This window comes from Cervus canadensis, chromosome 28, assembly GCF_019320065.1.
Source record: "Cervus canadensis isolate Bull #8, Minnesota chromosome 28, ASM1932006v1, whole genome shotgun sequence".
NCBI lineage: Eukaryota > Metazoa > Chordata > Mammalia > Artiodactyla > Cervidae > Cervus > Cervus canadensis.
Window position 1 is genome coordinate 4,501,195 of NC_057413.1, and position 20,952 is coordinate 4,522,146.

General features: G+C 49.7%; 1 protein-coding gene across 2 annotated transcripts in view; it reads left to right on the top strand.

Annotated features, from left to right (window-relative positions):
• The first annotated feature begins 2,507 nt into the window (after positions 1-2,507).
• Positions 2,508-20,952, top strand: part of BMP6 (bone morphogenetic protein 6) — a 140,740-nt gene continuing 122,295 nt past the window's right edge. For both annotated transcript variants that reach the window (XM_043450198.1, XM_043450199.1), the window contains exon 1: positions 2,508-3,123. In XM_043450198.1, coding sequence (XP_043306133.1) covers positions 2,508-3,123 — 616 coding nt within the window. The remainder of the gene's footprint in view (positions 3,124-20,952) is intronic.

Below are 20,952 nucleotides of genomic sequence, written 5' to 3' on the forward strand. Positions count from 1 at the left end.
CTCTTTCCAGATGAAAGCAACCCCTGCAGATGGTTAGAGATTGGCCGTCAGTGTGGTTGATGTTGTCTTGCCTGAAAGCAATGGCTACAGGACATTTGTAAAACCGAAGTCTGTCCTAAAGACCAGTGTGTCTGGGCTGAAACAGGACAACAGATAAGAGCAATCCACTGAGTGGTGGGGTGATGGGAGGTAAAGACATTTACCCATTCAAAACAGACTCTTTGAAACAAGATAAAAATGCTTGTAAGGCTTGAATCAGCAGAAACCTCATGATCCCGTAAGATCACAGACCCCGTAAGTCTCTATGTATTTGGTTGGTCTGGCTCCCAAAGGCCTTGGACTCTGTGAACCAAGGCAGCCAGGTCAGTATTGATTTCTAAGGCACATGTTTTCACCAGGTAGATAAAAGATCAAAATGTTTTATGAGAACTTCCTTCTAAGATGTACCGATAACCGACATTTTTGTATGGGAAGAGCAAATGAATTTTCATCCTGGATGGCAGATGGTGGTGGTGGTGTTTGGGTGGAAGGGCAGTGTCTTTAACTGAGAAGTGAGCCTGTCATAAAATTATATATGTTTGATCTTGTCTAATGTTCCCAGCAACCAGAGTTTCAGGGCCCTGTCTATAATGGGAGCATGCCAAGCCCCTACAGTTCCTGAAATTACCTGTACCACCTCACCCCAAGTTTTACTGATCTTGCTTCATGTGAAATAGAGTGTATTTCAATACATTAAGATGCAACCTTAACAGACAAACTGGAGAAGCACTGAAATCTTTCCAAGAAGATGGCGGTGGGGGTGCGCTTTTCTATTATAGGATCTGATTATACCAGCTTTCTTTTGGGTGCTAGCTTAAGAAGTGAAGTGCCAGTAGTTAGTCGCTAATTTGTTTCCTAATCTTTCCATCCAATGGACTGTGGCCCACTAGGCTCCTCGGTTCATGGAATTCTCCAAGTAAGAATACTGGAGTATGTTGCCATTCCCTGCTTCAGGGGATCTTCTCAACCCAGAGGTCCAACCTGGGTCTCCTGCATTGCAGGGTGATTCGTCACTGACTGAGCCACCAGGGAAGCCCCTAAGAAGCAAAGTCGAAGCCCAAATGAAGAAATAAAATACTAGGGCCCAAGCCTTCTGGATGAAGGGTTTGGCTTGTACCTGACCCTCTTTGTGGCTTTTGGGAGCAGCTTCCCGCAGCTGTGCCCCAAGTCCCAGCAGCTGTCTTGGAGAAGCCACGTGACTGTTAAATAACTACATTACATCAATTAGAGAAAATAAGGAAGGAATGGGAAAAGCATCATTTTTCTGTTCTTCCTCAACTGAGTCAGGTGACACCGATTTAACAGCTGACTTTACTTTTATTTAGTTAAAAACATCAGTTTAGGCCTTTTATGGAATCGTAAAAGAGCAAGATTTCCATTGGGCTCTGATCAAATCGTTCTCCCTACCGATGATCTGGTTGCCTTTCTGAGTCGCTGCTCTCGGGATGCCTGCGAGAATTCTCTGTACTTGAAACCTACGCGCGGCGGAGGCGCCGCCTCCCGGGAGAGGGAGGGTGCAAGAAGGGGGCGGAGCCATTTAAATACCGACGAGGCGCGCCTCCCCATTGGCGGCCGGCCTGTCCGTCGCCAGGGGGGGCGGGGCGTCCCGGGGGCTGGAGTGCGGTACCTGGGCGAGACTCGCACCAGAAAAGCCCACGTTGGCCGCTGCGGGCAGCGCGGCTCCGAGAGGCGGGAGCCTGCGAACTCCCGGCGCCGCCGCCGCCGCCGCTCCGCGCCCTGGCCCGCGTCCCTCCCATTCCCTTCTGCGAGCCGGGGTTAGGCCGGGGTGGGAGCAGCCGAGCCAGCGCGGAACGGAGAGCAGGATCCTCACCGCCTGCGCTCGGGCAGGGGAGCGGCGCGCCAAGATCCCGAGGGCGATCAGGAGACCGAGGGGCGCGAAGTTTGTGAGCGAGAAGGAAGTTCAAGCCTCGCTGAGAGGGTTGGCACCTTGGGACGCCTCGTCGCCGCGGCCGGGGCCCTCCGGCGGGGGTACACTTCACGGCAGCCGCACGAGCGAGGCGCGGGCGTGCGCGGGGGCGATGCCGGGCATCCCCCGACGCTGGTGAGCCGCCCCGGGAGGGCTGTGCGCCGGCAGCCGGGCCCTAGAATAACTGCGCCCTGACCCGCCCGGGGGCGAGGACGCCCGCTGCAGCGCGGCCCGGACTCGGACGCACCTGGCCTGGACCTTGCGTCTCCGGAGACTTCCGCGGGAGTGCGGGGTTTCCCCTTGCTCCTCCAGTGGTTCTGCGGCGGGGATCGCGTCCCTTCCGCCTCCCTTCCAGTCGGGGCAACTGGGGGCGCCCCAGAGGACCATGAGAGATAAGGACTGAGGCCGGGAAGGGGAAGCGAGCCCGCCGAGAGGTGGCGGGGGGAGCTGTTCACGCCAAGGGCCACCGCGGCCGCGCTCCGGCCTCGCTCCGCCGCTCCACGCCTCGCGGGGCCCGCGGGGCCCGCCCGGCTCGGCGGGGATGCTGGGGCGGACGGCGCAGTGGCTGTGCTGGTGGTGGGGGCTGCTGTGCGGCTTCTGCGGGCCCCCGGCCCTGCCCGCCGCCGCCGCCGCCGGGGGGGCGTTGCTGGGGGACGGCGGGAGCCCGGGCCACGCGGAGCGGCCACCCCCGCCGCAGACCTCCTCCTCGGGCTTCCTGTACCGGCGGCTCAAGACGCACGAGAAGCGGGAGATGCAGAAAGAGATCCTGTCGGTGCTGGGGCTCCCGCACCGGCCGCGGCCCCTGCACGGCCTCCCGCAGCCTCCCGCGTTCCCGCAGCAGCAGCAGCAGCCAGCTAGCGGGGAGCCTCCGCCCGGGCGGCTGAAGTCTGCGCCCCTCTTCATGCTGGACCTATACAACGCCCTGTCCGCCGACGATGAAGAAGACGGGGCTTCGGACGAGGAGAGGCGGCAGCCCGGGCCGCGCGGAGGAGCCGGCGCGTCCCAGCCCCAGTCCCAATCGCCGGGCGCCGCGCACCCCCTCGGCAGTGGGAGCCTCCTGGCCACCGGGCCTGGCGGCGGCGCGTCCCCGCTGACCAGCGCGCAAGACAGCGCCTTCCTCAACGACGCCGACATGGTCATGAGCTTTGTGAACCTGGGTAAGTATCGGTGGCGGGGTGCGTGGGTGGGTAGCGTGACGACCAGAACATCCTCCCCTTTGCAGTCTCCTGGGCGCGAGGCGCGGGGGTGAGAGGGTGGAGGAGCCCCTGGCGCTGGGGGCCCCGGCGGGGAAGCGCGGACAGGCCAGCTGCCCTCTCACCACCTGCGCGGCCCGGGGGCAGGAGAGGGGGCGGCACGTGCGCTCCCCGCGCGCGGGGCCCGGGGCTGCCCGCCGCGGCGGGCTGGGGCGCTGGGTCCCGAACGCGGCGCTGGCTGGCGCGTCTCCGCCAGCCGCCCGAACACAGTCCGCGCTTTTCCCAACTGGTGCCCGGCTCGGGCCCCGTTAACTCGACTGATGGCAGAAAAGTTTGGCCCGAGTGGGGCCAGCTGACACGGAGAAGGCGCTTCAACACGTTTCCCCTCCTGTTTTGTTCGGCGTCCTCAACGCTCTGAGAGTGCCGGTTCTCCCACCGGGATCTCAGAGAATCCCGGAGCAGTTGAGAACTTTATGAAAGTTGGCGATTGTGGTTTAGTGTCCACCGATTTGGGGGAGGAGGGATGCACAAGAAAGTCCCGAAAGGACCGCGGGAGGCTCGCCAGCCCCGGCCAGGCTGGGCTCGCGCGGGCTTGGGGTCGCTCCCCGAGTACCCTCGCTCACATGTCTTTGGCCCGAGCCCCCCAAAGGCTGAACTCTGGATCAGCTCGGCCCAAGCTGCACGGGCAGAGAAAGGGTGCGGGTTGGGGGCCGGGGTTGGGCCGGGAGCTGGTCTGAACCGGTTGCCAGGCAACAGAATGGAAATTCAAGGGCGGCTAAATCGGGCTCAGCCACAAATGTTCTGTGGCAAACCCGGACGGAGTCAGAGCTTTTCCCCCTCGCGTCTTCGCATCTGTAAATGAGAACGGCGTGAGGAGGACTTTCCCCAGAATCTGTGCCTCCGATCTGTGCTCCTCTTCATTCATAAACTGACTCAGCGTAGACGCAGCGATGTAGGGGCCGTGCTCTAGGCGGGGAGAAGTGGGGCGCAGGAGCCACGCCCGGAGCGGGCGCAGCCGCGCGGTGGGGTGGGTCTCCGCGGGCTTCCCTTCCGGGGCGAGACGCGCGGCTCTGCCCAGGCCCCGAAGTGGGTTCGCAGGCATTGCCAGAGCGGCACCCGCGTCTCCAAGCCACGTCGGAGACGTCCGTCTCTTAAGGACAATCCCATGTCAAAAACCTCAAGCGAGTCCTTTCCAAGTAGGTCCAGGAGAGAACTCCGCTGAGCTTTGGGGGAAGAAAGTACTGGGGTGGAGGGCCGGGGTTCCGGAGGGTATGGCGCAGGACCACAGATGTCCGAGGGGTGCAGGCATCCTCCTGGGAAATTCCTGATGCAGAATCTCACAGGGACTGGAGGCTCCAGGCCTGTCGGTCTGGCTCCTTGCAGCGCCAGGGGTTCTGATTGGACAGGAATTTTCACAATTTATTGGGATCAAAGCCAAGGTGGAGCCACCTCCAAGAAGTATTCTAAGGAAATTCTCATGCCAGTCAGTCAAGCTGGGGCACCGGGGAGGGACCAGCACTGTTCCTTATGCTAACATCTCTGCCGCTTCTGTCTTAGTAAATTCCATCCCCTGCCCTCGCTCTCATTACCCCACCCTCCCCTAATCCCCTAAGTTTCTTCCCTTGGAGAAATGTTTCATTGCCTTTTGAGGGTAATCCCCAACTTGAACAAAGTGGGAAGAACAGCACTTGTGACTTCGTCAGAGACAGTTGTATCACACTCTCCAGAAAACAGTTCCTAGGCTTAAGGTCGTGGTTCTCCACCTGGCACATGTGATGCTGGGCTGCTCCCCAGAGCAGTTAAGTCAGAGTCTTAGTGGCCACAGTTCAGAAGCACTGGCGCGGGAGATCCTGACCTCTGAAGGCAATCAAATCACTCCAGAAAGCAATTAACAGCAATGCTTCTTTATGTCAGTGGCTCCCAAACATTGCTGTACATAAGTCACCTGGGGAGCTTTTAAAGCCTAGATGTCCAGGTGGTGCCACCATCAGTTAAGTCAATCAGTGGCTAAAAGGTGGATATCAGTTTTTTTTAAAGATCTTCAGGTGATTCCAATGTTTGGGAACCACTGGTATTTGAAATTGTGAGTTGGCCCGAGGCAAGTTTGTAAGGTTTGACATTCACTGTTTAGTGACCTCCAAATTCTCCTCACTCCTTGCTTTTCTGAGCTTTCTAGGTCTACAGGGACATGGGGCTTCTGAGCCGCACTGCTTGAAACTGGTTGTCACCTCTAATCCTGCTAAAGCAACCGTTTAACATAGTATCTCCCAGGGATTTTTCAGAAAGATTTTTAAAGATTCAAAAAATAGCACTGAAAAAATTCTAAGAGAATTCAATAACAGTGTCATTTCAGGCCAGGGACAGGCTGTTATGAAACGAAACAGACTCCTAGGTAGGGAATTCTGCCCCAAGCCCTTCTTAGACTTTCTGATTGCAAGTTATAGCTATCTGTAGATCCGATTCTGGGCTCCACATGGGTAGAGGAGAAAACCTCTCCAGGTAAGTTGAATCCAAGTCACAAGCTGTGCCACCTGCCAGTCAAGCAATGCCATTTAATATTGATCCATTTGGCAGTAGGAAAGGAGGATTTTATTATGAGATGCTAAAAATGTGATGAAATCTGATTATCATAGCTTTAATCATTAGGACAGTACATTGGAAAGAAGTAATTGCTTGTGCTATACTAAGTCGCTTCAGTCATGTCCAACTCTTTGGGACCCTATGGGCTGTAGCCCACTGGGTTCCTCTGTCCATGGGGATTCTCCAGGCAAGAATACTGGAGTGGGTTGCCGTGCCCTCCTCCAGGGGATCTTCCTGACCCAGGGATCGAACCTGTGGCTCTTATGACTCCTGAGTTGGCAGGTGGGTTCTTTACCACCAGCGCCACCTGGGAAGCCCAGTAATTGCTTCGCAACGTGGATTTTGTAAATAAGGGTGTTGAGACAATCCACAGATTTCTTCCTCCCTGTCAATGGCGTGTTAGCTACTGCATTACATGACTAAAAGAACCCTACAGAAGGTGGCAGGATGGGTTTTAAAGTATTCTTATATACCTGCTGAGATAGGTAAGTTACAAATGGAAAGTTACAAAGTAAGTTACAAACTGTAGGTCTAAGGGAATGTGTTACATAGTTGTAAACATCCTTCTTCCCTGGGACAGAGGAGTAACTTACTCATGAAATACATTGCAAAGGCTTGGAGCCTTGTCAGTCAGAGGCACCATCAGGAAGTATGAATCAACGGGATGCACTTCTCTTGCGTATCCCCAAGGCTGGTCGTTTGGCCCGCTGCTGTTGGTGTTGACGGTTTTACACTCTGGGTGAGCAGTCTGTTGAGGTGTAGCTTCTTTCGTTCTAACCGGCTGGTGTGCAGAGTGCCCGCCAGGCAAGCTGGGTGCTCGTTAAGCTGCGCTCAATCCCGGCCATGGGTGCCTTTTCCTGCTTGTTTCCTAATGCTGAAAATGTCTTGGCAGCCTGGTAAGCAAGCCTGCCAGTGTGGTGACCTTGGAGAAGTATCCTGAACTATCTGAGGTCTTAGCTTAAAATTCACCTTTGAGAAGAAACCTTCTCTAGCCACCTGGTAGAAACTGGTGTGGCCCCCACCTTCCCTCACTTGTTTACTGTCCCCGTACCCTGTTTGTTTCCTTGGTTTCACTTATCACAGGGAGTGTTTTTTTTTTTTTCCCTTTAAAATTTGCTTACTCATTTTGTCTGTCACCCCTCTAGGATGTCAGCCTCAGAAAGCAACCAGGCTTATCCACTGTTGTAACCTAAGTTCCTAACATAATGCTGAGCATACTGAAGGTGCTTCATCAAGAGGGAATGAAAGTAGATACATTCATTTAAAATCTGTATGTCACTGATCTGTTTAGGGTATATCTGATTTTATTTAGCTCATTTACAAGGGGCATACTGATTTCTATTAACTTTTTAACGTATTTATTTGGGCTGAGCTGGGTCTCCATTGCCTCACATTGGCTTTCTCTAGTTTCAGTGGGTGGGGGCGGCTCTTGTTTGGTGCAGGGGCTTCTAATTGCAGTGGTTGCTTCTGCTTGTTGCAGAGCCCAGGCGAACGGGTTTAGTGGCCCTGAGGCATGTGGGATCCTCGCACATGAGGGATTGAACCTGTGTTCCCTGCATTGGCAGGTGGATTCTTAACCACTGGACCAGCAGGAAAGTCCCTACTTGATTTTTTTTTTAAACTTTTTGTATTGGGGTATAGCTGATTAACAATGTTGTGATAGTTTCAGATGAACAACAAGAACCTACGTGGTTTTTATGAAGTAAAACATTTGAGACAAGTGAAGTCAGGACACTGAGATTCATCATACCTGATGTATGTTTTCAGGCTTAATTAAACACTATTAATAAACCCATGTGTATATTAATTCATAGTAGGCATTATGTTTGAGAGTAGTGCAAAGTTTTAGTTAAATCTCTGCATTTCAGACTTTATTTTAAATTAATGAGGTATTGATCTACAGATGCTAGTGAAAGTCACTCAGTCATGTCCAACTCTTTGCAACCCCATGGACCATGGAACTCTCCAGGCCAGGATACTGGAGTGGGTAGCTTTTCCCTTCTCCAGGGGATCTTCCAACCCAGGGACTGAACCCAGGTCTCCTACATTGCTGGCAGATTCTTTACCAGCTGAGCCACCAGGGAAGCCCACAGATGCTAGGATAAAATGAAATAATAAAAAAAAAAACAACTCAAATTATGGTCAGAAAAAGGAATCAGCATGTGTTCCTACAAGTAACAAGAAACTTATTGTACTAAAAATACTGGCAATCTTCTGAACAAAATTACTCTTGGGAAACATAAATTAGAAGAAAAATGGAGTTCTCTTTCCTTGGATTTGTAACCAGATACACTGTAGTGTCTTTTTCTTATAGGATCAGTGGGCCTATTTTTCATTTAAGCTGCCTGTGTTTAGGAAGATTTTTGTTAGGAGAAAATAAATCCATGCCTGTAAGCTATTCACAGCAAAAATAGTTTGAAGAACTTGATTGCAAGAGTGTGGCTCAGAAAAGCAGTGGATGGTCCCCTAAAGAGATTTCAAATGTGAAATTCAGTGGTATTTCAACCAAGTTGTACAAAATGTTCTTAAAGCTGGATCAAAGGGCAAGCAGATACCATTGTTTAGCTCTCGGATGGTGCTTCCTCTGAATGTCCTTCTAAGAATGGGTATGAATCCTTTTTAGATGTGCTGAGTCATTCTTAGTTCCTCTCTTTGAGAACTTACCTCTGATTCACATAGAGGAAGGATTCCTAGTGATATAAACATCTGTGTCAGTGAAAAAAATCCCCACAGTTCAGCACTTTCTTCAGCATGTAATTGCTTCATCACCGTGCCTTCAGAGTTTGGCTACTTTGAATGTTGGGTTTCACCCGTTTTCCTTGGATATGGGAGTGGGAGGGTGAATACTGGATATCCGAGAGTCTCAGGTGACCAGCCGCTCTCGTCTTCGCCTCTCCCGTCTGTTTACGAAACTGAGTTAGGAAAGTGAAGCAAGCACCATTTCTTAGGTAATTAATCAGCTTTGGGTACTTTTCCTCTCCTGTTTACCATCCTGTATTTAACAACGAATTATTCCATGGGATGCTCTGTTTTTCTTAATATGAAGACATTGCACTTTTAATATTTCCATTTAAGCCTTACTCTGGTTCTTCACGCTTTCCTCTTGTCTAAATTTGTGACATCACCTTTGGTGCCTCCAGCAGTGAGAAGTCACGTGGGCAACATTTTAATCAGATCGTGTTCCTGAGTAGACCAAGTTTCTGTAAGTATGAGTAAAAGGAGTAGAAACCAGTGTGGACACTTGCTACGATCTGAGCCCTCGAGAGGCCTGTGCCTATAAACAGCTGTTACAGGGTAACCTTCCTCCCCTGCCCCCCCCCCCCCCAGACCGTCATCTACCCAGCCTGTCCCAGGCGGGTGACATAGCTGTCCTGGCTGCGTGGTGTCCCCCGGGGCTGGCGTGGGGGGCAGCTGGCATCTCCTCCCCTTGTTTTCCCCACAAAGAGCCGGTGTGTTCTACGCTGTCTTCATTTCTGTTTTCGTCGTGACAGCTGAGTTGCTTTTATGTAAGCCCATTTTCTCGTAATGTCCTTACCCCTGGCTCCCCTCTCTTCCACCTTTTGTCCTCTGGAAACTTGGGACCAGAAAATAACCCTAGTCCTACCGGCCGTTCAGGATAGTGGTGATACCTGTGTTAAGGAGAAGGAAAGCCACTCTTGTTTTCATGAGAGCTAAAGAAAGGCCTAGTGCATGCCAGGAATTCTTGAAACTGCAGTTATACCTGTTTTGTCTTCCCCTGCTTTTTTTATTTTTTAATGGTTTTTAGTTTTATGTTTTGTGTTTTTATTTATTTTAAATTTTTTCATTGAAGTGTAGTTGATTTACAGTGTTGTTAGTTTTAGTCATAGAGCAAAATGATTCCATTATCCACATATATATATGTATCTTTTTTTGATTCTTCTAATAGGGCTATTACCAGATATTGAGTGTGTTCCTGTCTATTTTAAATATAGTAGCATATATATGTTAATCCCAAACTCCGAATTTATTCTCCCCTCCAAGCTTTAGAAATGAGACATTGTAGTCCCCTGAGGTTGATTGGATTTTTTGGCTCCACTTACTAGTGTTTTGAAAATATTGTCCTCTGCAATTATTTTTTTCCACTGTCAGTAGGTATAATTTCAGCCTCCTTGTGAAGCTAGACCCTGGAGCTGGCTGCAGACACAGAGCTATCTTCCATGACATTGCTTTTCTGGAGGAACATGCCCAGCTGTGGACAAGCTGTTTTTTTAAGCTGGGTTTCCTCTATCCATTGGCAGCTGGGGAGGATCGGTCCATTTGTGTCATCCACAGGTCCTAGAATTTACAGCGTGAAAGGTTCACGTCATCTGTTCTGCTTGTAGTCACACTTCTGAGAGGTACTCGGGCCCACTTCCTCCTCACTGCTGGTGCGTCTCAAGCTGAGGAAGGAGCAACAGAACCACTGAGAGAGCCTAACGCATCTGAGAAATAGGGCCATAGAGTTGTTGGTCAGACGTGAGTGGATAATTCAGGAGAAATTAAAAGCATGCAAGACTGCGGCCCAGGGCAAGAGGTGTGGAGCCCAGATCTGGAATTTTGTGGATTTTCTTTTAGTGGATAGCATTCTCTCCTAGACCTCTGCTTTTAGAAAAGAAAAAAAAAAAAAGAAAAAAAAAAAAAACTAAGCATCTCTATAAATATCCTCCTCTTTGGTATGCTGAAGGACCGTTGACCTTAAAGAATTGTTTTCTTCTCCAAAAATGAGCTGAAAACCACGTTGCCCTGAGCGGCATTGTTCCACTGATGTTCACAGGCTGATTCTCTTCCTGCCCTGCCCATGTCCATTATTAAGGAGACTGGGTCCATAATAGAGATGCTATCTAAATTGCATCAGGTAATTCCGGATGGGTCCCCACGGCCCAGTTATCTCTAACCCAGTCCCAGATGACTGGGCCGAAGACTCCCCTGCAAGCATTTTTGCAGAATGAGGTTCTAGTTCCGAGTGGGAGAGCCTTCCTGGCCCTTGGGTTCATGGGCACACACCCTTGGTTTCTGATCCTGCCAGATAGGTCGGGGATTGTCCCACGCCTCAGACGTCCTTGCTCCGTCGTGCTGAGTTCATGTTCAGATTGTTTTCTCATCATCTGAGCGGTCCGCGGGGGGAGGAGCAGGCTGACTTCTCAGCAGGCAGGCGGCACAGCCCGGGAGCCCTCTCTCCGCCGGCAGCTTTATTGCGACTCCCTGCCCGTTAGCCTTTTCACCTTGTCCAGAGTGGAACTTCCAGCCCTGCACATCTGTGGCTGTTGGTGGTGGTTCCTTTGTTTACAGTCTTGTTGGTTTCCTGTGCACGAACACGGGCTGGCAGAAAATTCTGACTCGCGTATCAGGAGAGCAGGAACTAACCACTGCCTCGTCTGGGTTATTTTCTATGCTGATATGGCTGGGAGATTTTTGTAATCGACCTTGATCTCTGAGACCACTTACTTTCTCCCCACCTCCCCTTTAAATTTTCAAATCGACATACCCTAAAGACAGAGCTTTATAAACTACACATTGAAGGGCTAAAAGTTTCACTCCCCCCCGACCCCAGATGTTATTGAACATGCCTCTATCAGAATAAATTGGCAGAGAAGCTGCACAGTAAAAATACTTTTTAGAATAGTCTGTCTATAGTAAAACTGAGTGAAAAGCTCAGATTTCCCACATACTCCCAAACCTCCATGTATGTACAACCCCTCCCAGGACCACCATCCCGCACCAGACCGGTACACAGCTTACAGTCAATGACCCTGCGTGGACACAGTATCACTCAAGGTCCATAATTTGCATCACTGCTCACCATTGGTGTGATGTGTTCTATGGGTTTGGACGAATGTCTAATGACATGTGTCCATGGTTATGGTATCATATGGAGTAGTTTCACCTAAAAAACTTCTGTGGAGAAAATGTACATTTAGCCAGAAAAGCAAATCAATAAAACTCCTAAAATTCAACATAGGCAGAGTTTGGGGGAAGAGAAACAAAAATACCTTTGAACAGTATTGTTTGGGCAGCTTTACCCCATGAGTATATAAGTAGTTTTGATTGACTATGTCGGCCTTATTTTGTGTTTTTGTGTGTTGACAGCAATTCCATTAGAAACCTCTCTCTCTCCTTTTAAGTCTAGGAGTTTAAAAGTCTTTTTTCCTCCACATGCTTTCAGTGAGGTGTCTGTCACCATAGCACCTAGACAATCCCTCAGGCAGAGATACGAGCGATTAAATTTCTCCCCGGCTTGTGCCCTGTTTGATCCGTGCTCGGCAGGATTGGGGGAGTAAAAGAAAGCAGCCCGAGGAATGAATAAGAATCAGGAATTCTGTGCTTGTAAATTATTAAAATTTGGGGAGGGGCTGTTATTGGGGAGAGGAGTTCAAGTTTTCAGAAAGGAAGAAAAAAAATATTGTTAAAACTTTGTGTGAGTTTCGGATTGAGAAACTCACAAAAATACCTTTTACTCCCTTGGTGGCTGGATCAGGGAACTTGGAAAGATTTCCTCAGCAGAGACTGTTTAGATCAGATTAAAATTAAATTAATAGAGACTCCGTAAACCAGAGGTCTTTGTAGATTGGGCTCATTTGCTTTGGACTGTTTTCCGTGAGAAAAGGCTATACAGATTAATGGTAAATAAAGAGAAAAGGCAAATATCAATTAACGTGGTAACCCTCAAGAGTGCTGTTGAACAAATAGCTGGCGATTCATCTGAGGTAGGTTGGGAACCTGTGAGCACTTCTTTACAAATCCCGTACAGGTGAGACCCTTCGCGAATTCTCCCCAGTTTTCCTTGTGTCAGCTGTCTGTGAGTGGGGTGTTTTCTCGATTCTTGCTACATAACTCCCTTGATCTCCTGACACATCCCCGTGGAGACGAAACCTCTCAAAAAGAGGTGCTTGGCACCAGGGCTGTGTCCGTAGATGGGAGGAATTCAGCTCGCTTCCGTATCACCTACCTTAGTATGCGTTGTGGCCTCACCCTCTCTGTCTGGTGGGAGAGAGGTCTTTTTCTCTGTTAAACTTTAATTTTTTTTTTTTTTGGCTGCGCTGGGTCTTCGCTGTTGCAGGTGACTTCCTGTGGTTGCCGAGAGCGGGCACTGTTCGTCGCTGAGGTGCTCGGGCCCTGCACGGGGTGGCTTCTCTCACTGCGGAGCACGGGCTCTCGGCGCAGGGCTTCAGTAGCTGCGGCACGTGGTTCATTGGCTGTGGCTCGCGGGCCCTGGAGCGTGCAGGCTTCAGTAGTTGCAGCGCGTGGCCTCTAGAGCGTGAGTTCAGTAGTTATGGCACACGGGCTTGGTTGCTCCTTGGCACGTGGCATCTTCCCGGACCGGAGGTTAAAGCCGTGTTCCCTGCGTTGGCAGGTGGATTCCCGTCCACTGTGCCACCAGCACTGTCTCGGAGAGAAGTCTGTGCCGAAAGGCTTGTGGAGGGCGAGAGGAGGACGACGCAGGTGTCTTCAGCTGAAGCTATTTGGAGAGTTGCATCTCCCCCAAGGGCTATGGAACCGGCCTCTGCATTTCGCTGGGCTCTCTTCAGGGCAGAATCCCCTCATACCAGCTTTGGGGACCCAGCTCGCCGATCTTGCACCTTGCTTGTGTGTCTGCTGGCCTGAGGCTGTTTGTCGTACACGCGCCTACGTGTCATCAACTGTTAGATGTGGAAGCCCGGACGCTCGAGCATGCGAGTGGTACCCTGTGGAGTGTGATTCCCCCCTCTCTCCTCTTGCCTCTTCCCCTCTCCTCTTCCTCCCATTAATAAATTTGGCCACTCCACTGCCTTCATTTCCGCTTTTTCTTTTTCCGTGGTGCTGAGGCCTTTGGTTGGCATCAACAGCATACTGTATACACCTCTCCATGGAGTCCGGTAGTTTGTACCACCAAAATGACACAGCGCTCACCGGAGCGGTTAAGTAGCTGGTTGTCTTGAGGGTGATAGAAAGTGCTTTAAGGCCTTTTCAGTGCAGAATTGAAGAAAGAGCGCTTGATTAAGATTCCAGAAGCTTAAGCTTCCTGTCTTTGTGTTATCCCTTTTTAGCATGTTCAAGCCACTTAGCCAAATCTCAGAGTCTTTCTTTGTCTGTAAATGTGAATATTGGGTTGGATCAGCATTTCCCTAATAGCATTTCATGGGACACGTCTCCCAAATGCTCTGCAGAGGAGGAACATGGAAGCACTTAGCATTACATTCTTCTCTTAGAGATCCCGTGTCTGGGAGCATGTTAAAGCCTTGACAAGCCCAGCAGTGGGGAAGTCACTAACTTGCTTTAATAGTGTTCTGAGCTGACTTTTACTCTGTAACCTGTTTCCCCCATGAAACATCCTTGGGTCATTTCTCGGCCCTAAGAGCCTCTCCTGACCCTTCCTGGGTCTCCCTGTAGGGCAGGGGTGGGACCGCAGGCTGTTGCCTTTCCGGCAGCTTCGGCCGTCTCTGGAAGGGCCACCTGGCGCCGGCTTCCACGGGTGGCCCCAGGCCCTCTTCCTTCTCCTGAAGGTGGCCGTGGCTTCGGGCTCTTGCTCGTCTGTGGGTTGTCTCACTGTGACTTGCTTGCCTCTCCCACTGTGACGCCAGCAGTCCCCTGCATTCAATTCCTTCTGCGGTAAACACTTGCTAGGGTTTCTCTTTCTGGTTGGACCCTGATCGCCGTGACCTTTTCATTCTCTAGAATATAGCAGAGAAACCCCAGACTTTATAATGCTCAGAGGTTCTAGGAGTGTTCCATATGTGTATCTTTGATTAATTTTTTCCAACAGCTTTCTTGCAGTATCATTGACATATAGTAAGCTGCTTATTTAAAGTATACAATATGATAAACTTTTACTTACATGCGGACCTCTGAAGCCATCACCACAATCAAGATAGTGTATGCAGATCTATTCTTTTTAAACAGTTGCCTATGCCAGGAAATAGAATAATATCCTAATATAGAGGAAGTGTAGTGAAAATCCCATCTTTCATTGATGCCATTTCAGCTCATGCTTTATTGTATATGCTTTGAACATCCTTAAGAATGGAATCTGCTGAAGATGCTTGTGAATGATTTTTTTTGGATCCGAGAACTCCAGGGTGAAGCTCACTCTTTGCAGTGTTGACTGGCCTCGATCCTGTATCTCACCTCCCATATTTATTTTTTTTATAGGAGCTCATAATAAAAAATCAGCAGACCTCTTCTGATTTCAAGATCAAGCATCCGGGGCCCTTTGGGGATGGTTAGAGACACCATTGGTATCTCCTTGATACTCAAGCTGAAAAGGTTTGATACTTCTGGCAAACATCACCAAGATGCTTTTTTGTGTTTCTGTTTTAAATTCTGGCAGTTGAGGGTAGGGCACAAATCCAAGACATTTAAGAAAGTAGACTCCAATTTACTCCTGACTTTCCCCTGCTAGGCTCATCCTTCTCCAAGTATTCTGTAGGCTTAAATAGAAACTGCATCTTTTTTTGTGTGTGGGTGAGGGGGTGTGTAAGAACATGTAAGTATTGTATTTCTTTATGGCCTTTTGCTTTGAAGAGTGACTGATGTCACTTACCCTATTATCTCAGCAAGGAAGAAAATGGACTTTATAGCTGCAGGTTTACACTGTTAGTAGGTAGGGGTTAAACAACTGTGTAGTAGGTGTTTTAGTCTCTAAACTGTGTCCCTTTTGGAATCTCATGGACTGTAGCCAGCCAGGGATTCTCCCAGCAAGAATACTGGAGTGGGTTGCTATTTCCTTCTCCAGGGGATCTTCCCAGTTCAGGGATCAAACCCGCATCTCCAGCATTGGCAGGTGAGTATTTTACCGCGGAGACACCAGGGAATCCCTAACCATTAGTAGATAGGGGAGAATTTGGAGAACTGGGGAGAGAATTGTTATTGAGAGTCGTGTTAGTGTTCCAAGTAGCACCCAGTCTATTCACACGATAGGACAGTCTGGTGAAGTTGCTGAGCGCTCTCCTCGCCTCCCCCACCACTCAGCGAAGCTCGCCCACTTTCTGCTGTCCTCTTGCTGTCTGACTTCTGCCCCCATCACTCTGGGGACATTCTTCTATCAAAGGCAACTAAGCACCCTTCCCCGAGTCTTCACCCTCCTCTCTGAAAGCCTTTAACCTTCTGACACACACAGGCCTAAGAGATTCTCTGCTTAGCTTCTGTGACTCTCCTTGCTCATTCCTGGTTCTTTTTATCTCCCCTAGATAGCTGTTTGGGAACATTTCCTGGAAAAAAAAAAAAAAGAGGCAAAAGATTCAGAGGGTTGGCATGTAACACTTGACCTGCACACGGGGCTGGGATTGCCGTGGGTTTGGGGTGGGGGAGCCCACTCAGATGTAGGAATAAGGAGGTAACAGGCTGGGTGGCACCTTTCAGGGGATGCGCGTGCAGGCTGAGCGGGCTGCGGTGATGGGGCCCGGGGACTGGGGGATTCTGGCGGCCAGATGTGAGCCCCAGGGGAGGTCTCCACTCGGACCCCCTGCTCACATGAGCCCCTCTTACTCGTCCGTCCATTCAGAGTGTGGTCAGAGCTGGCTTCTCAGACTGTTTTTGTGCAAGACCCAGTTGGGTTTTTAAAAATGTCCAAATTTCTGTGGGCCCATACTAGTGTCAAATTCATTAAAGATGAATGACTAGAGAAAGGAAATGGAAAAAAAATATGTAAAAAAACCAAGCCTCAGTTTGTCAGATCCCACTGATATAAAATGATCGGTCAAGTGGTTACCAAACCGTCCGGGCAGTTTCCATGTCTGTACCCGACTCACGGCAGGACAGTCATTCAGTTTGGAGTCAGCACAGATCTCTCGTTGTTGTCGAGGCAATGAAAGCCTCCCTGGAGCCAGCCGGGACGCGGGGGCTTGCTGTGGGAATCTGCACTTTAACGAGCCCGCGTGGACAGGGGAGTGCTGACCGAGGCTTGAGAACCAGGGCGCTCACTGGTCTAGCCTCATGCCCACATCCAAGCGGTTGCCGGACTTGCTGTTTCTACGTCTGAAATCTCTAAGGCCCGTCTTCCTCCTGCATTCTCTTCCCTTGTTCCCCAGATGAGGTCTTTCCGACCTTGGCCTGGGGTGCTGTGCCGGCCGCCCTTGCACCAGCGCCAGTTCCGTGCGTCTGTGGCACAGATGTGGCCTGTTTTCCCCTCCATCACCTCCATTGGCTCCTTCTGCCCCCGGAGGAAGCCAGGATGCTGTCTGACCCCACCCTGTTTCCACTGCATCCCTCCCCTCCTCCTGTCTCCTCTACCTTTCAGCCAGCCCTGTCTGCTCCGTGAGTTCCTTCCTCTGGCCTTTTCTCCCGATTCCTCTCATTTTCGTTGCATCTCTGCCCATTTCCACATTCTCCGTGGGACCTGCTCTCTACAGCCCAGCTCACAGGCTGTGTTCTCGAGGAAGCCTTCTGGACATTTGCTCACCACGTGCCATGCCTCTTGGGAAGAATGCTGGGGTCTGGTGACCTTCCCCAGTGCAGCACGGCACATTTGAAGATCAGCTGTGTTGCGGATGAGTTTTGTGTGGTTTCAAGGTGGGAACTGGGAGCCTTGCATTCCCGTGAGGGCGCTGCCACCTGCCTGCTGGGGGGATTTGGGCAAATCACCTTCCACACCCACATCTCTGATTCTTCATCGTGCGGTGCTTTGTTCACTTGGACTCCTCTTCTCCCCCGAGTGCCTGGCACCGTGCCTTACTTTACATGTACTCAATAGATGCTCGTGGCATGGATGGGGGTCAGTTTCTCTAAGTGTCATGACCACGTGTAGTCTTCTTTCTCTCTCTCTTTGCAAATAACATGAGCTATTGGAGAGAATCCTCAGTGTGGTGAATCCCTGCAGATCAGAGGCATGCTTACAAACTTCTGTGAGCACCAGTGGTTATAAAACAAGACATTGCCTTCTTGCTGGATTTACATTCTATGACTTTCTGGATGGTAGAGGGGAAAAAAAAGGCCTTGGAAAGGAGAAATGTTATTTTTCCTCTCTCTGATGTCAGTCATGATGACTCTAAGAAGTGTTCATCGAATCAGAAGCGCTGCCGGGTCTCAATTTAAGTTTCCAGCTTGTGCCCTGACTCCGCCCGCAGGTGCCGACGCAAAATACTTATCTTGTCAGCTTCTCCTGGAGGCGGCTGGCTTGGCTTCCATCGTGAAGGTGTTAGACACTGTTTGCATAAGGGCTGAGGGGGTGACATCATGTCTATTGAAGCAAAGTCACCCAGCTCCCCACTAAGCAACAGAGAGTGTTTGAAAACCCAAACCGGATCAAAACTCAGGGCAGGGTTGAAATTCCCCTACCAGGAGCAGTGAGGGCTGGCCAGGGCAAGGGTGGTCTCTTGAGTGGGTGCCCAGAACAGAGGGGAGTTATCACCCCCCCCCACCTGTCTTCTTTCCAGACCACTGGGGAAATGAACTGGGCAGAATGCACCTCTGAGCCGTCAGTCGGAGAGAAGGCTTAAGTGGGAGCAAGTGGGTCCAAATGGGTTGGAAAAAAAGGTCACGTGAGTGTAAGGGCATGCAAAATGGGATGTTTCTCTTTTTATTGGCTGTTAAAGAAGTTGTTTAAACAGCTCTTCAGTCCTTAAATTATGTATCATGAGACAGGTAGGTCTTGGGACAGAGAAATTTGTTTTCCTTCCTGATGCCACTTCTGTTTAGCTCTCCTTACCTGAGTATGCCAGACATAAACACTCTCATTTCCAGGATATGTATTAGCCCTAGCGTGGAGGGAAGGGACAGACATGGCATTGATAGAGGCCAGGGAAGCAGCAAATGTAGTTCTTTCACAGTTTACTTGATGAGCTGTAGGATGTTGCCATGGGAACTATGAAAATGAGACGTGTCAGTCTCATCGAGTGATGATCTGATGTGTTTTACACTAAATATATGTAGCTGTACTTTGCATTTTTTAGGAGAAAAACTAAATTTCTAGTTTAGCTGCAGACAAAAAAATCAAGTGAGATGAAAATATTTTAAATCAGAGAAAACAAAGTGATGAGTGAATAAAGCAGTTGCAGAGGAAGGTACATTAATACAGTATAGATTCCCCTTATAGCCCACCAACCCCAAATAAGTAATTTATAGATACAATAATTTTCCAGCTTGGTTATAGCATAATTAACAAATAGAAACTGTATGTACTTAAGGCATCCATTGTAATGATTTGCTATATTGTGAAATACTGTTAAAATCAATGAACATGTCCGTCATCTCACATAACTACCATTTTTCTTTTTCGCTTTTTTGTGGTGAGAACACTTAAGATCTCCGCTTTTAGCAGATTTCAGGTATATACTGCAGTGTTGATTGTATTCCCATCGCTCTGCTGGGGTCTCTGGGACCCGTTCACTTTGCGAACCTGAAACTTCGTACCCCTGGGCCCACGTCTTCCTGCTTCTCCCTCTGCCCAGCCTCTTGGAACCACTCTTGCACTCTCTGCTACTGCGGATTGGGCTGTTTTGAGTCTGTGTGTGAGTGAGATCGCTCCGTGTTCGTCCTTCCTGCCTGGCTTATTTCGCTTAGGGTCCACTCCTGCAGGTTCCTCCACGTGGTCGAGCGCGACGGGTGCTTCCTTCCTTCCTAAGGCTGAACCCTGTTCTCTTGTCACGTGTATCCCACGTTTTCTTTTCCATTTATCAACAGACACTCGGTTGTTTTCCACCTAGTTTACGGTTTTGTTATTTATCTTCGGCCACCTTCAGGATCAAGTAACAGTGTACAGTGTTGCGTCCTCCAGGACGAGCAAGGTTAAGGTGTCTGGGCGGTTGTAATTACCAACCTCTCCTTCCTTTCCCCTTTGGCTCCTGTAAGTAGCACGGTTCATCTTGTATCGGTGGGGCTGCCTCTAAAAACCATGACGCTTCCACCCTCCTCTCAGGGTTGGATGACACAAGACAGTCTTTTCTGAAGCAGGTGGCTCATCCCTTTGGCTTCTCTTTTCCTCGAGGCCCCTGTTCGCGGATGGTGGGAATGGGCACTCCTCCCCTCGCACCCGATGTCTCTGTCTCCCTCACCGGGCATTCTCCTCTGGTGCCCGGGGCCTGGCTCACGGGAAGCTGGACCGAAACTCCTCCCAGAGCGCCACTTTGCATCACGAAAAACCACAGGGACAACCCCAGGGTAGCCCCGTTCCACTCTGTGAAAATAAAACATGTCACTGGAGTGTTTCACTGGAATGAGGACTTTATTTCCATGATTCTAAGGTCAGCTACAGTACATGGTTTTTCCTACTGGGCAGCAAACTTATTTTACCAAACTCTGACCTAAGCGCTTTTCGTTTATAATTCCACAATGAGTTTTTGGCTTCCTCCCTGTTGATGCCTGCAAATATTGTGATTGACTTCCACACCTTTTCGAGGAAGCCGATTCCAAGTTGTGATTCAACTCTTAATTTTGGCTAGTGTTTTATTGTGAACATTTCAAATGTATTAAAAAATGGAAAGATTTTGCAGTGAATATCTATAGATCCTCCACGGAATGCAAGGAAAAGACCTATATGTAATAGGGTTACAGATAACATACAAAGGCCAAAGGATGTTGGTTCAGCTGTTGCATCATTTTAGATTTTGGGAGATACAGTGGTGGAGAGTGCCCTTCTGGTCGGATAAGGATTAATTCACGGGGTGGGGGGGGGCACGACATGACCTACAGAGCCATGAGTGAATGGATGTGCCTTATTTTAAGTTGCTGAGTTTGTGGGGATGTGTTGTAGTGGCAATAAAAAACAAAACAAAAAACAGTAGTGTTTACACAGGGCCTTGGGATCCCTTGAATTACAGTGTGTAAATGGTGGTGAGACACTGCCTGTGTTTGGATGTGAGCCTTACCCTGCAAGCGGTCTGTGTCCGTTTTATCACCTGTAGAAACAGGAAGTGGCGATTGCATTTAGTCCTTGCTGTGCTTGTGGAGATTCACTGAGATACTGTCTGTAGCGAGTGTAGCACTGCCCTGAGTGTATCTCTCTTTTTTTTAAATTATCCATTTGACTGCACCAGGTCTTAGTCAAGGCATGCAAACTCTTAGGTGCAACATATGAGATGCAGTTCCCCATCCAGAGATTGAACCCAGGCTCCCTGCTTTGGGAGGGCAGTCTTAGCCCCTGGACCACCAGAGTCCTCCCCTGGGTGTATCCTAAATGCTTATAGTTAGACACTGCTATTGTATGTGCTGGCAATTAGAAGCCATAGGAAAATATCTTCGTGTTCTTTGTCCTACTCTTTAACACGTTATCTTCTGATGCTCAGAGTAGGAAACCATCAAGAG